This window comes from Parus major, chromosome 11 (genome assembly GCF_001522545.3).
Source record: "Parus major isolate Abel chromosome 11, Parus_major1.1, whole genome shotgun sequence".
Classification (NCBI taxonomy): Eukaryota; Metazoa; Chordata; class Aves; order Passeriformes; family Paridae; genus Parus; species Parus major.
This window is the reverse complement of record NC_031780.1, coordinates 1,602,570-1,619,719: the sequence shown is the minus strand read 5'-3', so window position 1 is coordinate 1,619,719 and position 17,150 is coordinate 1,602,570. Positions and strand designations below refer to the sequence as shown.

The following is a 17,150-nucleotide window of genomic DNA, read 5'->3' as shown; positions in this document are numbered from 1 at the left end:
TTTTTCCCTTTCTGTTCGCTGGTTCCACCAGAGCGGGGCTTTTCCCTGGGGAGATGCTTCCCCTGTCCTGCAGGGTGTCCCACGGGAATGGCATCCCAGCTTTTCTCTCTCATGGAAAAGGAGCCTTTCCCCGTGCCCGGCGTGCTGTGCTCCCCCGGGATTCGGTCCTGCGGGGGGATTGGGAAGCTCCGAGGGACCCTGAGCTCAGCCCTGCCCCGTGGGCACAGCGCGCTCCGGAGGCAGCGGGAGCCGCTCGGTGAATCACAACCCGTCTGGCACGTCGGGCTCCCGGCAGGACCGGACCTGCCCCGCCGAGCTCCAGGCACGGCTCTGCCCTGCCAGCCAGGCTGCTGCCACCGCTGCTGGCCCTGTCCCCTGTCCCCGGGCGGCAGAGGGGCTGCGGGAGGCCCCGGCTGAGCCCCGCAGAGGGAGGATGCTCCAAGCCCCCCGGCAGAGCACACAAATGCAGCTGGGGATGGCTCTCCCTGCAGCCTGGCGATAACCACAAGGGGTTTTTAAAAAGCCAAACTCCCTCTGCCTCCGCTCCATCCCTTTCCACCCCTTCTCTTCCAGGAGCTGAAATGTCAAAATCCAAGAAGTGATGCCAGTGGTAACCCGTGGAGGAGCCTGGTGCTCAGGGCAGGCTGGGGCTGTAAAAGCCAGCGGGAATAGATCCCAATTTTCATTTCTCCGTGGCTTTCCCATCCCACGGGGGGTGAACCGTGCTTGTGCCAAATCCATAACCCTGCAGGGGATGGATGCAGGAGCTGCCTGGGGAATATCACTTTAACTCAACACGCCCAGCCCTCCTTATCCATCGCCCCATCGGAGCCGCATGAGGCCCCGGATTTCCCTGCTCCCAGGGCTACTGGGCCACCCCAGAGCGATGCCCCGTGGCCACAGCCAGCAGGAGGGACCGCCAGGCAGGGACAGGGGACCCCCAAGCCCTGACCGGGGGGATTTTGGCAAGCAGATCCCAAATTTACACCTTGCCCTTATATCTGTGCACCATCTGTGATTTGCGTGCAGTAAATTCACACCCATTTCCTGCCCGGGCTCTGCCACCGGCAGCAGTGGGACAGTCCTGCGTGCCACCAGCCCTGCTGTCCCCACGGCCATCCCTGCCAGCACAGGGCTGTTTGTGTCTCCTGGGCTCAGCATCGGCCCCCCAGCCCTTGCCATGCAAATCCCGCAGCTTTCCAGCCACACCGACGAGCCTTTCCCTCGCAAAAACAACAAAAAAGGCTCCTTTATGTGGCTGAAAAGCCCGACTGTGATAATGTAGCGAGCGCTGGCCTTGGGTATTTTATCTTGGCAAGGAGCCTTTGCAAATTTAAACAGGAGCGAGCGGGCTCTGGAGTTGTGGCTGGCTGAGGCATAAGTGGGGCATTGTTTTCCCAGCAGAGCCCTTTGTGCCAAAGGGCCGCGTGTGAGCTTTGGCCGCGGAGCCGGCACGCTCGGCCCCGACCCCACCGGCCCCGGATGCGTTTCACTCGGCAGGGTGTGAAATTGGGGAGGAATTCAGGCCTGCCAGCTCGAAGCAGAGAGGGGAGCGCTGCTGCATCCCTGCAGCCGCCTCTCTCTAGCCCGATTATTGTTATTAGTGCAGCATTGGGAGTGCTGGGGGCTCATCCCGACAGATTCCAGGTGGGAATGGAGAAATGACCCACTGAGACCCTGGATAGGTGCAGGGTGCTCCTCTTTTCCTTGGAAAATTTCCTTTTCTGCGCAGGTCGCTCCTGGGCAGGATGGATGAACCCTGGGGGTTGGGATCTGTGGGAATTACACCCAGAAGGAGAGGAATAAACTGAATTTCCTGGTCCTCACCCCCTCCCAGCAGTGCTGTGCCTTGACCCACTGCAGCAGACGGTGAAAAAACATTTCCAGTGAGGGAGGAGAAAAAAACCCTCACTGTTTCCAGCAGACTTCTCTTAAAAAAAGGACTCTTTAAAGCAAAACTTTACCCTTCTTTTTATTAAAACCTCCTTCGTATAAAATCCTGGTGGCGCCTTTTAAGAGGCTGCTCTTGACTTGTGCTCCGTGTCCAACGCCCCGAGGTCTGGGTTGTAAAATCAGCTGGGAAATTTGGGACTCAGCTTTTCTGGTTTTGCCTCCCTAATAACACCTAAAATTGCCAGGGCGATTCGCAGGGAGGGCGGTGAAGCCCTTCCCGCAGGGATTTCAGTTCCGGGGGGGAAGTGGTGGAACAAAAACCTTTCCCTTCGTCTTCCCTGCAGCAGCGGGGAGCTGGGAGCACGGGAACATGCGGACACAGGCACACGGGGACACGGGGACAGAGAGCCCTCCCCAGGATGCCTCTCCCAGCCCATCCCGACAGCCCTTCCCACTAATCCGTAGGTGGAGCTCTTCTGTCATCTTTTTCTGCTTATGTTGCTAAGAAGTAACCCAGAAATAGCTTTCCCGGGAGGGCAAAAAGAAAAAGTGCTTCCTCAGCGGCTTTTGCCAGAGGTGAACTGCTCTGAGCATCCTTTTGAAGCTGCAGGGCCTCACCCCGGGGGGCTGCGCTGCCGCTTCCTCAGTCCAAGAAAAGGGGCTAAAACCCCTCCCGTGCCTCCCCCGACTGACATCCAGCCTTCCCCTCTTCTCTCCCGTTCCCTGCAGGTCTGAAAGGATGCGGCAGAGCCCCGCCGGCCCTCGGGACCCGCCCGCAGCCCGGCCCCGGGGAGCTGCTGCCCCGGTGCCCCTCGGCGGAGGAGGATGCCCGTGACCGGGCCACGGCAGCTCGCAGCGGGACGGGACAGAGGGGCTCTGTAGCCTTGTCCCCTCCTCGGTATCATGACTGGAGAGAGCCAGCATGTTTACACCATCGGCGATACTGAGGCCGGCCCCAAAGAGCCCGACAAGGACTTTGGCTGTGAAGGCTGCGGGGACGAGGATGGGAGGGCGCAGGGCGGGGAGGGGACATCGCCCTTCCCCGGCCACAAGGACAAGGAGCCCCACAGCCAGCGGGAAGCCGTGATCCGGCCGCAGCAAGCGGGGAAGATCGACTTCAAATCCCTGCAGTGCAAGCCCAAGTTCGGCAATGACAGCGCCTGGGGAGAGGTCAAGGGCGGCCCCCTGTCCCCGCCGGGGAAGGGGCGAGCCCGGGAGCGCAGCCGGCGCTCGGGGAAGGGCGAACGGGGCCACCAGCAGCTCTACCGGCTCAGCATCGCCGGCACCCGGCCCAGCCCCACCATCGGCATCGCCTACCCCCAGCAGAAGGTGACGCCGCCGAAGAAGCCGGAGGTGACCCCCGCGGCCGGCAGCCACCGCTTCCACGTGCCCGGCATCCCCCAGCGCGACGCCGAGCTCCGGCCAGAAGAGCTCGGCTTCGGCCGCTGCTTCCCCGATGCCGGCCGGACCTCCACCAGTTATACCTCACAACCCGGCCCCAAGGGGCAGCCCCCCGCAGCCGGCATCCCCCTCAAGAGCCCCGGCACCCATGGGCAGCTACATTATTTAGAGTTCCAGGCAAATCGGGCCGAGTCCTGGCCTTCCCCGGAGAAGAGCTTTGCCGGTGCTACCTACGGGATCTCGGTGCAGAAGCCCAGCTCTTTCTCCGAGGGTGGCAAAGCCGCTGTGCACGGCCTGGGGGCTTTGCCGTGCCAGTTTCCCTTCCAGCTGCTGCACGATGCGGGCAAGGAGCCGTTCCGCAGCGGCGCGGGCAGCCAGGAGTACCTGGAGGTGGGAATCGCCAGCGCCGCTCCCACCGCCTTCGCCTTCCACTCGTCCCCCAGAGAGTGGCCGGAGGAGCCGCTGAGCGGGGGTTCCTACGAGGCCGTGTCCCCCGAGGGGAGGGGGCTGTTCGGGCTGCCCCCGCCGCCTCCGCCCTTCCTGCACCCGCCGCCGCCGCCCGCCCTGCACCACGGCCCCTTGCCCTGCTGCAAGGGCAGGGCCGAGCATCCCGCCGACCCCCCTGGTGCTCTCCCGTCGTCTGGTGCTATCGACCAAAACCCAAGCACTTTCCAAGAAAACCAAGCTGTTTTTCCGTCTAGTTTACACTCGCCTACCATGCCAAAGCCGGTGGGGAAGAGGCAAGCCTCAGCCAAGGACGGCGTCCCCAGCCCGCGGCTGCTGGTGCAGAGCAGCCCCCTGAGAAGGACAGTGCCACCAAAGTCCCTGTCCCAAGTGCACTTTCAGAGCAAGGCCTATTGCAGCTCCCCCGCGGGCAGCACCGGCGCGGGAGCCGTGCCTTTCGAGACGAGCGTTCCCACTACGGCACCCACCCACCCCAGGCTTGTGCAAGCTTGGGAAGGTGCCACGAAGGCGTTTTCTCCCATGGACCAGAATTCAGCACCTTATTCAAACCCTGTTGGAAACCAGTTCTCATTCGAGTGCCAGCCTGGCCCCGAGCAGAGGCAGCACAGGCAGAAAAATGCCAGGCTGCCTTGGCAGCAGATGCACCTCCCTTCTGCAGTGCCCGGTGCCAACAGGCTGGAGCTGTCGAGACACATCACCAGCCAGAAGCTCCCCTTCCCCCTGGGCACGTCGGACTGGCAGGGCAGCGGGAAAGCCCAGAAAGGGCCCCCCATAAGCAATTCTCCAGGCTATCACAGCAAAAAGTTGTTACCTGGGGAGAGCCTCCAGAGGGGAGATCCCGGAGTGACGGGAGCTTTCTCCTTTGAGAGCGGGAAGGAACCAGGGTCTCCTGCCTGTGACTCAAGAGGCAAAGCCCTGTTCTACACTATGGCTCAAGCAGCTCCTCCTCCTCCCTCAAGGAGCTCGTCAGGCTCAGGGCTGGTCCTGCCACCATCAGCCTTGGTGGCTGCCTCCCCTGGCGAGTCCCCACTGCCGTCCCCCGTCCCCAACCCCACGTGTGGCAGCACCTGCTCGTCGCTGTCCCCCATGTCCAGCAGCCCACTCAACCCCGGCTTTGAGGACAGCCAGATGTCCGGAGCGCTGACCCCCTCGCCCTTTTTCCAGCACCCCTGCCATGCCAAGGATGCCAACAAAGCCTTCCACCCCTCCGAGGTTCTGAGTCCCAGCCCACTTCATTACCACCCTCCAGACTCTGTCAAGTCCTTCAGCTTCCCCCCGGATGCTCTGAAAGACGACAGCCTCCTGAAATGTGCCCCGGCCAGCCCGTTCCACAAACCCGGCGGGGAGGTGGCCAAAGGCTGCTCGGACGGGCTGGACGGGGAGCAGCCTCCACCACCGTACTCCTCCCATCACCTGCTGGCCACTTCCCTGAGCAGCGCCAGCCTGGACCAGCTGGACGTGCTGCTGACCTGCAGACAATGTGACCAGAACTACAGCAACCTGTCCTCCTTCCTGCAGCACCGCCAGTTCTGCGCCTCCCACCCCGCGGCCCAGGCAGAGCCCAGGGACGCTCCCCACGCAGCCGAGGGCCGGAAGGCGCTCCCGCTGGAGCCTCCCAAAGCCCCCAGCCTGGCGCTCTCTCCAGACCCCCCGGGACATCTGCTGGCATTAAGCAAGAGCGACGACTTCTTGCTGGACGGGGAAGGCAAAAGCGAGGGCAAGGAGGATGCTCTGAAGGGCGGCCTCTTCCACGGCCTGGCCACCAGCTCCCTCCCGCTCAGCGCCTCTGACCTGGACATCGACGACGCCAAGCTGGACAGCCTGATCACCGAGGCCCTCAACGGCCTGGGATACCAGTCGGATAACCCGGAGATCGACAGCAGCTTCATCGACGTGTTCGCTGATGAGGAGCTGCCGGGAGTGAAGGCGGCTGGCGGGGGGACGGCTCACAAGGCCAAGGAGAACCTGGCCCCGGAGAGTAAATCCAAGCAAGCAGCAGAGGAGAAGGCAGCAGGAGAGGCCAAGGCGGGCTGTTTTGGTGAAGATGGCTGCCCAGGTGGGGAGCAGGTGAAGAGAAGGGCAGGAAAGCAGCACCTCCACAAAGGGAGGGTGGCACGGAGGGTGGCACCGCAGGAGCCGGATCCCGCGGCAGAGGGAGCGGAGAGGACAGCCAGGCTGAGGGCAGGCAGGAAGAACAGCATCCCACCGGCCACCACCTCCAGCCAGAAGCATCCCAGGAGGCTCAGCCAAGACCCTCCGATGAAGAGCGAGGCGGGACCAGGCATCACCAGCAAGAGCTCCAAGCCACCGCGGTTCTCCACGAAGGACACGAAGAAGCGGAAGCCCCGAAGCGGGACATGGAGCAAGGAGCTCATCCACAAGATCGTGCAGCAGAAGAACAAACTCCACAAACTGCAGGTGAAGAGCAGCAAGCAGGCCCAGCTCCCCCAGGCCACCGAGAGGCTGCTGGCAGGCACCAAGGAGGGCGGGCTGCGGGAATACGACTATGTGTCCGACTCGGACGAGGAGGGGGCCGAGTGCAGCAAGCCCCGGGGCAGGAGGAAGCGTGGCACGGGGTTCATGGGGAGGAGCAAGTACAGCTTCAGCAAGAAACGCCTGGGCAGAGGTGAGAGAGCCAGAGAGAAAGACCCAGCCTGGAGCTACAGCCGGAAAAGGGACAGTCAGAAAAGGGAGGCACAGGAGGACGGGGATGTCCCGAACCACGAGGATGCTGAGAAAGAGGATTGTGCTGCCAGAGCCCGAAGGCGGAGCAGCCACCCATCTGCTGGCAGCAACCACAGCGTGCCCAGAGAGATGGGCAGGAGCTCGCCCTGTGCTGCTGGGGTTGGTGACAAGGGTGGCACCCAGAGGAGGAGGCGCTCGGGCAGCCCAGCCCGTGTGCCAAGGACTCCCCTGAGCCCTCCCCAGGACAGCAGCCCAAAGATGAGCCAGGAGAGCAAAGAGGACATTCCCAGGGGGAGCAGGAGGTTTGGCTCAGCCAAACCTTTGCTGTCAGGCTCCGGGACACGGCCGAGTACTGAACCAGATGTTGCTGCCATGGGCTGTGCACAGGAGGAGCTGTCACCACAGCCCCAGGAAAGGCAAATGCCCGGCATGGTCACCCCAGGCAGGAGCCCTGCCAGCTTCTCCTCTAAGGAGGGGCTGGATGAGCCCAGAGGAGCAGCAAAGCTCCCAGGTGAGGCAGGAGAACCCACCCTGCCGGCTCAGGGCTCTCCTGAGCTCACCATGGACCACCAGAGGCACCAGTTTTCGCCTTTCCCAAGTGAAGGGCTGAAATACCACACAGAGGAGGTGATTGCTCCACACCCCAGCAGTAACAAATCGAGTCCTGGCCGTGGGAGTGCCACCTGCTCGGAAGCAGGAATCAAATACGTGAAGGGACAGGGGCTCTGTGACGGTCAGAAGGATTATCCCACACCAGCTCCCACCTACGGGGGGAATGCAGTGGGAATGATGCTCTCTGCCAAGGCACCTGATCCATATGTCAGCAGTGACAACGCATTTTTTGATCCCAAAGGCCTTCCCAGTCACTACGAGGACAATCTCTTCCCAAAGCCCCCAGCCCTGGGCTCCTCCCACATGGATGACATGTACCTGTGCCGGGATGACATCAGCACCAGCTCCTTCGAGCAGAAACACTCCAGCATCTCCCCGTTTGCCACGGAAATGCCGCAGGGCAAAGCATCCTCCCCTCTCAGCTTTGACTCCTCGTCGATATTTGGAGAGCTCCCCGTCTCTGAGTTCGATCCGTACGAGAGCAAGGATGGATACGGGACAACGTTCCCGTGTCCTGGGAACGCCTCCCGCAAGCCGCTGCCGTTCGAGCAACCGTACCCACCCTTCCTGCCGGAGAAAGACTGGTCCCTCATGGAGGAGGTGGCTCCCATGCTGCCAGAAGACGTGACTCAGTTCCACAGCCTCTCCGTGGAGAAGCCACCGGCCAAGAAATTCCCCGAGGAAGGAGCTGTCCCCAGCAGCCAGCTCTCCCTGCCGCTGCCAGACAGGATGGCGGATTACAACGTGACTTTCATGAGCAACATCTCAGATGACGAGCTGGAGATCAAGCGCCTGGTCACGGAGCTGGAAAGCCAACTGCAAACCAGCAAGTTGGACTCTGAAGTGTCTGTCACCCTCCAGAAACCCGAGCCAAACGTGGCTGTCCACCTGCGAGCGCAGGGCGCCGAGCGGTTCCCAGTGCTGCCGGCGGAGCCAGAGGCAGGCCAGGAGAAAGGGCTGTTTTTGGCAGGTGAGCTGGGCAGATCGAGCCTCTGCGCTGGGGAGAGGCTGGCAGGGGAGAAGCCAGACATGGTGACCGCACGTGAGGACTATGAGAGACCCAGGGAGGCCTGGCTGGAGCTGGGCTCGCTGGAAACAGGGATGTGCGTCCCAGCCCCGCTGGCCACAAATCATTTCTGCTCCAAAGACAACAGCGAGCAGCTCCAGGGAACTGCAGCCACTGAGGAAAGAGACCTCAGGAAGATGGAAAATGCGTCTTCTTCCAAAAGTTCACCTGGCTCAAGCACAACTGACCAAACAGAGGCTCCCATCTACACCGACGCTGTGGCAAAAAGCCCTCCTGTTGTCACCGACTCCGTGTTCCCCGAGACCATGGATGTGACAGAAATAACCAAAGATCCCCTGCCATCCCTGCCATGCCAGTGCAGTGCCAAGGGCTTCCCTGTGCCGGGGAAAGCAGACGCTGATGCTGCAGAGCTGGAGAAGTTTGATGCCCATCTTCCAAGCCCTAAGTCTCCATTTGGCTTCCAGCAGGGTCCCACCCCAGCCTTGGATCTCGCCTTTTCACCTCATGTCAAAGAGGTCCCAGATACAGAAGAAAAACCCCTAAGCAGGACTGAGCCCCCCAAAAGAGTGAAAAATGCTGTGGATCTCAAAGGGGGTGGTGGTGGGCCTCCGGTGGAGGAGAGAGAGGAGAGGAAGAGTCCCAACACCTATCAAAGCCCTGGACCCGGTGACAAAGCCAGCAAGCCCAAAGTGCTGCTGTTTGAGATGCTGAGCGTGCCCAAGGAGAGCGACCGCCCTTCCCAGGAGATGACGGTGGCATCCCCAGAGACCTCTGCCAACCCTCTGCAGCAGCTCCAGCTCTTCGTTGCCCGGACAGTGAAGAACAACGAGGAGGAGCTGTTGATGCCGTGCTTCCCCGGGCTGCTGGCTCCCGGCCACCCCTCTGCCACCACCCACGTCCACACGGAGCACAGGGAGCAGAGCGGTGATGCCTTGGAAGGGGAAGATCAGACCCAAGGGGAAGGGGATATCCCCGTTGGAAGCAGCACTGGAAGTATCGCTGCTCCAGGGAAAGAGGCTCTTTCTCCCAGTGGATGCGAGCAGCTGGAGTCACTGGACGCAGAGGGCTCTTACCGTGCTAAACAATCCACGTCGGCAAAGCCGGAGCTGCAAAATAATGTAACAGAGCCGCAGCACTTAGCAAATGAAGCCCCGGAGCCGAGGGACATTAATATCCCTGCAGATGGTGCTTCCCAGGAGCGTGATGACCTCTCACCACCCAGCAGCACCGCGGTGACCTCGCTGCCAGGGCAGGGAAGGAAAGCTGATCAGCTCAGGGAAGAGCAGGAGGGAGATAACACAACGGCCTTGGCATTTAGGAAACATGAGCAATCCCAGCCCAGCCGTGGTTCGCTCGAGGAAGAAATGCTGGGCAGAGAAGAGGGAGAGAGGCTGGAAAGGAGTCGGGTGGGGAAGGGGGCTCAGCACCTGGGCAGTGCTCCCACAAGTCCTGTCAGCCCCCTTGGTCCCTCTGAGGGGGATCTCCACCAGGATCCCAGCTTGGGGACAGAGCTAAAAGCCACCACAGACAGTGCAGGTGTTCCCAGAGAAGGGAATGGCAAGCTGTCCCTCAATGGCTGTCATTACACAGGCGAATCTCCAGCCAGCCTGCTCTTGCCAGCCAAATATCCTGACCTCAAATGCTTGCAGAGCACTGGGGCTGAGGGGGGAGAGGTCCCCAGCTTTGGCACTCAGCTCTCGCATGAGAAGAAATACGGCTCCTCCCTGCCTGCGACACCAAGTTCATTCGTCACAAGGAGTTGTCCTCCCGAGGCCAGCAGCCGTCACATCCATCAGCCCATGAGCCCAGCAGAGCAAGAGACATGGGAAAAGGCACCCACCTTCCCTCCCTCGCTGCACCACTGCGGGGCTGTGCCGATGGAAGCGGCTGAGGAACATCCTCATCACCTCCCTGACGGTGTTTTGGGTAACTATGAATCACCTGGAAGAGAGGGGCCAGTGAGACCCTGCGCCCTGCGGCATGGTGATGGTCTGGTGGGCTCTGCCTTGGAGATGGGTGGTCCCCAAGAACCTCCAGGGAAGGACTGTTCTCTTCCCTGCTCACCACCTTTCCACCAAAAGGCTGTTGGGAAAGAGGTCCCCGAAAACACCAGTGCTGTGCTGCCAAATTTTAAAGAAAACCAAGGATGTGCCATGGCAGACACAGTCGTTAACTCCACCCCTCCAGAAACCCAGGATTATCCAACCCAGCCCACAGCGGATCTTCTGCCCGTGGAAGAAAGGGAGGTCAACCTGAACCAAGAGAACAAGCTTGAAAACAGCTCCCATGTCAGGAATAAGCATCAAAGTGAACCAGAGGCTTTGTCCAATGGTTTTGCTGTTCAGGACATGACAGCTGCCATCAACAGAGGTCTTACACGGGCTGGAGATCTTGGTCCTGCTGAATTAAATGGCCATGAGTTTTCAGGGGCAGCAGAGGTGAGACTTGGTCTTTCTGAAACCACAGAGAGTGAAGGAAAGAGTTTAAAAGGGGAGAAATCCAATAGCCATGGGACTGCAGAAGCTGGGGGTTGTGTGTTAAACAGCGTGGGCCAAGGAGAGGGCTACACACCCAGCAGCACTCCAGAGCCAGCCCAAAATGAACTCTGCAAAGGAAAAAAGCCCAACGGGCTCCCGGTGACCTGTGACATTTGTTCAGCCACTTTCCGGTCCAAGCCCGGCCTGACCAGGCACAAAGCTGTCAAGCACCAGGTGAAGAATGGTGGTTTGCCACAGCCCAGCAAGAATCTCAGGTCCCCTCTGATTCCTGCACACAAGACATCAAAAGCAGCTCAGAAGATGCCCAGGAGGAGCCTGAAGGCGTCAGTCAAAGACAAAACCTGCAGCTCACAGGTGCCCACCTCCATCGCTGAACGCGTTCCCAAGAAAGCATTCCCAGACCTGGAGAAACAGCCCAGCACACCGATGCAGGAGGTGGTCAGCAGAGTGCTCAGCGACCTCAGCGTGATCTCCTTGGAGATGTCCCAGGAGCTGCACCGCACCCGCGTCCTGCAGAGGGAGGTGAAGGCCAAGGGACCACGCCTGGAGATGGGGGGATCGGGAGAGGCAGCATCTGGGAAGCTGGATTCGGGATGGCAGGTCAGGAAAGGAGAAAAGGGCAGAAGGAGACAAAGCAAAGATCTTGGAGAGGAGAGCAGCAATTCTGAGAAGCAGCTCAACAGGAAAGTGAGGCGAAGGAAAGTGAAGGCGTTTCCCAGTGGGAATGAGCCCGATGGTCCCTGTGAGCTGGGGAAGAACACAGGTCCTGCTGCCCTCAGCTCCAGCCTGCCCAGGATCATGGAGGGCTTGCACGAGCCGGATGGTTGCATCTCCACAGAGGAACAAAACAGGACCAGCACAGCCCAGCAGTCCCAAAAAGCCAACGAGTCCTCCTGTGCAGCTGAGCTCGCAGAAGACCTGGGCAGCAGGATGGGGTGTCTAAAGGAGATGGTCAGCACGGAGATGGGCACGGGCACGGTCACCTGTCCTGGGGAGGTGGAAGATCCAGATGTGATGGAAGACACGCAGGCTTGCAAAAAATGGATTAGCGGGTTTGTGGAGCCAGTGACGAAGAGATGGGGCAAGGTGGGCACAGAGCAGCATTGTGGTGCTGATGGCACAGAGGACGTGAGTGCTGGGACAGGGGACAGTCCTGCAGCAGACAATGACACCAGGAGCTGGAGTGGTGGCCCGCAGGGTCCCACAGCTCCTGCCGAAGGGGCGTTGCTGCTGGAGAACCGTGAGTTGGGAGCCACCCAAAGCGTTTCTGGGCATGGTGCTCTGCAGACCACGCCGGGGACCAGCCCCTCTCGTGCAGAGCCAAAGCGGTGGGTGAAGGCAGATGTGCCACCAGGCAGGGAGCACTGCGGGGACAGCACGGCCCCCTCAGACCTCCAGAGCTTTTTCGACGATGATTCCACATTCTCCCAGCTGTTCCCCAGGGATGACCAGTTTGTCCGCAGGAAATGCACGCGGGTGTATGGCAAGCGCAGCAAGAAACCCAAACCTGTCCCCGAGGTCAGCCTGCAGCCAGCGGGGGCCATCGACCTCTTCACCATCCGCCTGGCTTCTGACCTCAGCGACACCAGCTCCTTCTGTGTCACCAGGCAGGACCCTTGCGAGTACGAAACCATCTCCGTTGACGATGCCCTGATGCTGAACATGTGCCAAGGCAGCAAGGCAAAGAGCGGAGATGCTGCTCCAAACGGATCTAACAGCATCGAGCTGAGGCTGGACCAGGAGGAGACTGACCAAGGGAAGGAGGACATTGACCTGGAGGACAACATGCTGAACTTCTTGTGCCAAAACAGCCACGCGGACAACGTCCCCAGCTTGAGCATCTGGGGCAGTCTGGAGAAGGAGGGGGAAAGCCTCTCTGCCGAGGACATGTTTGAACCTCTGATGGACCTTGAGGATGAGCACTCGCTCCAAGAAGTAAACTGCGAGCCCCCCGACCTGGCAGAGGAGTCCTACAGCGCCAAGGATAATGGGGATTTGGACTCCCCCGAATTTGACACCATCGACGTTGAGATGCTTAACGCAAAGCTGAAAATGAGAGACATGTGCTTCCTCAGCCCTTGCGAGGATCTTCCTGGCCGTGGTGAGGACAGCGCTGTGAGTTTGAAGCCAAAGTCGGGCAAGCACAGGAGCAGGCTGGAAGATGGGAAATTGGGGAAAAACCGCGGGGAGATAACCATCAAAACCAAAGACAAGCAGTACAAATGCAAAGTCTGCTTCCAGTGGTTCCTGACACTGGGAGAGCTGGACTTCCACAAGCTGTCCCACAACCCTTCCCCTCCTCCTACCTGCTACATGTGTGTCCAGCGCAAATTCAGCTCCCGGGAGCAGCTCCGGGACCACCTGAAGGAGAAGCACGCCAGGAACAAAGCTGGGCTGTGGGCGTGCGGGATGTGCCTGAAGGAGATCTCTGATGTCTGGATGTACAACGAGCACCTGCGGGAACACGCCACCCAGTTCGCGCGCAAGGGGCAGGCGCAGAAGTCGGTGATGGGCCTGCCCGGCTGCTTCGGTGAGGACAATGCCGCCGTCACCCACTTCCTCAACACCATCATGTATCGGAAACCCAGCAGGTCCTCCCGGCATGGCGACCCCGGCGGCCGGCATGGGGTCAGCAGAGAGAGCAAGAGCCCCAAGGAGTTGCCCCTTGAGCAGGAGAAGGTGATGAAAGACCCCTTGGAGAGCAATGTCAAAGTGAAGCCACCTGCACCCAGCTCCTCCAAAGCATCCTCCAGCCCATCTCCAGAGCACACTGCAAAAAGTGAAAGCACCCCAAAATCTGTCCCCATGCACCCAGACTGCAAGGATCCTTCCCGGGACTGCCATCACTGTGGCAAGCAGTTCCCCAAACCCTTCAAGCTCCAGCGGCACTTGGTCGTGCACAGCTTGCAGAAGATCTACTTGTGCCACAAGTGCCCCATGTTCTACCAGGAGACCAAAGAGCTCCGGAGCCACCTGAGCCAGGAGCACGGTGTGGTGGAGGAGCAGGAGATCAAGCACACCACCCTGTACGCCTGCGAGCTCTGCGCCGACGTCATGCACGTCATCAAGAAGTCCTTCATCTGCAGCATGTGCAACTACACCTTCTCCAAGAAGGAGCAGTACGACCGGCACATGGAGAAGCACCTGGCGGGCAGCAACAAGACTTTCAAATTCCGAGGGGTCATGAGGCCTGGCGCTGCCTGCAGGGAGAAGGTGAAGGAGGGCGGATCTCTCAGGGAGGGAATGCCACCGAGCAAGAAGCGGAAGGTGGCTCACCATGGCAGCTCAATCCCACACAGGTCACCGGTCCACCTGGACCCCACAAGCGACCTTCAGCTGGTAGAAGCTGGAAGTCCCAGCCTGCAGGTTCCCGCTGAGTCCTTCCCAACAGCACCTGGTGACCTGGGAGCACCCCAACCCTCCATGAAAGCAGAAGTCCTGGTGGGTGACTTCTCAGAGCTCCTGGCAGAGATAGAGAAGTCGCCATTTGACCCCTTGCCACCACCACCCTGCCTGTCCCCATCTCTGCCACCGGCTGCTGCGGGCAGCCCTGAGCTCGGCCACATCGCTGGCCTGTCCATCGAGGAGCTGGAGAAAGGAGCCTTTGATGGGAAACCACTTCCTTTCCTGGACTCGCCTGAGTTTCCCATGGACCTTGCTGGCTTGGCTTGTCACCAGGCCACCAACCAAAAACTGTCCCCTCCCCTCCTGACCCAGAAACATGGCTGTGCCGATGGCCACAAAAAAACAAGCGCAGACAACAAAGATGAATACAGGGCCTGTATCCTGGGAAATCCCAGCGCAGACACCAACGCCGCGGATGGGATCCCTTTTCTCCAGCTTGCCAAGAAGGTCTCAGAGCTTCCTTCCCCTAAGGCAGAGTCTCCACAAACCACAGAGACCCACAGCTGGGGCAACCCCTGTGCCAGTGATGCCTGGGAAGGCGCAGCCAAGCCTGCCTCTCCAGAAGGTGCCCAGCAGCCCCTGCCCCCAAAGGACAGGACAGCATCACCCACACTCAGCAGAGCTTCCAAAGATTCGGTGCCACCCAAGAAGACCGTGGGTAGTGAGGCTGCTCCAGGTGTGGGCAGGCCTGGCAGCAGCAGCGAGGAGGGTCAGCAGCCCATCTCAGGGAAGGAGAAATCTGTGCCTGAGGCTAAGGACAGTAGCACTAACGCCAAGGACCAAGGCAGCAACCCAGGCAAATCCAGCGGCCACCAGCCCAGAGGTGAGGTGGCCAGCAACACCACAAGACACGGCCATGTGGAGCCAGCCAGAGCCACCGGCAAGCTTCACCCCAAGAGGAGGAAAGAACACAAATCCTTGGGCCACCGGAGCAGCTCCTGCTCCCGGGAGAACATGGAAGGAGACGGGAAGAAGAAGAAAGCCCGGCCTCCTTGCCCGGCGAGGAGCGAGAGCACCGCTGAGCTCAAACGTGGCAGCTGGAGCAGCGCCGAGGCTCCCGCCCTGTCCCCCGGCAGGAGGGACACGCACTGCAGCAAGCTGGGGCCCAAGCCCAGAACGGGCCCCCAGCTGAAGAAGATGGTCCTGGACCCTTACAACCAGAAGAAAGGGGAGCTCCGCCACGCCAACGGGGACGTGAAGCGCAGGAAAGCCATTCTGGGCAAGAGCTTCCACCAAGTGTTGGCCAAGGGGCCAGCGCCATCCCCACGTGGCTCCTGGCACGGTCCCCGCGCCGGCCGCGCGGCCAAGGCGGCCGGCCCGGCCAGCTACCGCAGTGCCGAGTCCCAGAACAACCTGCTCAGCCAACTCTTTGGGCAAAAATTAACCAGCTTTAAAATTCCTTTAAGAAGAGATACTTCAGAATAATTTATGGAAGTGACTTATGGTGATCCTCAGCTGCTTTCATGGGGTTTGCAAGGGAAAAATTATCAAAGCATTAAATTCGTTTGTGTAGCATGATTTCTCTGTCTAGCTTAAATGAACTTGCACTGCAGCCTCTGTGAAATAGTTTGCTTTGTGTCTACTAATCTACTTTAATTCACCTGATTTATCATGCAAATGCTAGAACTTTGATGTTGCTGATGATTTTCATGAACTGAAATTGTAATCGCTTTGGGCAGACTGAATCGTCGAGAGCAATTGCTTTATTGCAGAAGTGCTGAGGTTATAAGGATACTTGCAAATCTCAGACCCTTTTGAGTTTGTGTCTGTGTTATCTTTGTACAAAGTACTTGAAGAGATGAACTTCATTCCGTAGACGTCTTATTCATAAGGTGCAGTACACTGTAGAAAGCAAATTTTTTTTATTTTTTATTTTTTTTTGTTGAAGATTTTGCACAAATAATCCCGTACAATTCATTTAATTGGGAGCTGGCCTAAGCGATGATACAATTTAAAAAATTAAATTAAGACCCAAGTGTCCTATATTTTGACAGCCATCCCTAAGAATTTTGTTTCTACATCGTCAAGAGAAGAACGACCCAGCTCTGGGGTTCTGGGGCTGTCGGAGCCCTCCAGAGGATGCTGCCACTCTTTGACCACTGTAGACGATGGGACTGGAGGAGAAGCGTCCCCGTGAGCAAACTGCACCTTGACACTTGTGACAAACTCTGATTTTTTAATGTTTTTTGGGGTTTTTTTTTCTTTGTGTGTGTGTGTGTGCGTGAGTGGATATTTTTCTTTTTGTTTGTGGGGTTTGGGTTTTGGGGTTTTTTTGTGCAACGAGAAAACTGTGCCAATTTACCGCAGCGAAAACCGGTACTGTCCAAGTGCCCTCAACGGTATCACTCCTAAACTCTCTTACTGTATTGACTTAGTGGCTCTATAGGTATCCGCTTGTACTATGCAGTTACTGGTGCTATTCTTCATTTGTAATGTGAATACAGACTTCCTTGATTGCCAAAAAAAACAAATAAAAGGAGAATTGGTAGGAAGAAGCCGTTACCTGTCAACAAAAAAAAAAAACTGGGCAGGAAAAGAGAATTTTTAAAAGAAAAAGCAAATTTGAGGGGAAGAACGTTCAGCTTTAGGGGGGAAAATTAACTTTAGGGAAGAAATCTTACTTGGGGAGAAAATACAATTTAGGGGGAAAATACAGCTCTAGGAAAAAAAAAAAAAACTTTGGGGAAAAAAATACAATTTTAGGGGAAAAACTCCTCTATGCTGGTACTCCATAGTGTCGAAAAGGTTACGTCACATGAAACGAGCACGTTCTACAACCAAACTTTTGGATCCAGAAAGAAATCTCAGGTGCAAATGAGGACATGGAAAGATTTTATTGAAATACTCCCAAGTCAAGGAGGTGAAGTAATGCACTGATGTGATATGAACAGTCAGAGTACTTTGCGTCTGTCCTGCAATGATTTTGTTTTTGTTTTGTTTTAGAGTTAAAAGGAAAAAAAAAAAAAAAAAAAGAGGCTTTATTCTGTTAATATGTATCTTTACAATTCTTTGTATTGTATAAAAAACTATTGTAGGTAATTTACCTTGGGTGCAATGTGTTCTGTCAAAAGTTTTTATTTTGATATTTTGTCCAGAGAAGCAGAGAGAGAGCAGAAAACGCCGTTTTATGATGTTGTCCATGTGCTTTTAAAGTGCCTCTTTAA

The 17,150-nt window shown here is 58.1% G+C and overlaps 1 protein-coding gene across 1 annotated transcript; it reads left to right on the top strand.

The window, feature by feature from the left end:
• The first annotated feature begins 461 nt into the window (after positions 1–461).
• Positions 462–16,958, top strand: ZNF469 (zinc finger protein 469). The gene has a single exon (XM_033517236.1). It carries the CDS (start codon positions 2,797–2,799, stop codon positions 15,409–15,411), a length of 12,615 nt encoding a protein of 4,204 aa, XP_033373127.1. The 5' UTR covers positions 462–2,796; the 3' UTR covers positions 15,412–16,958.
• Positions 16,959–17,150: the final 192 nt, after the last annotated feature.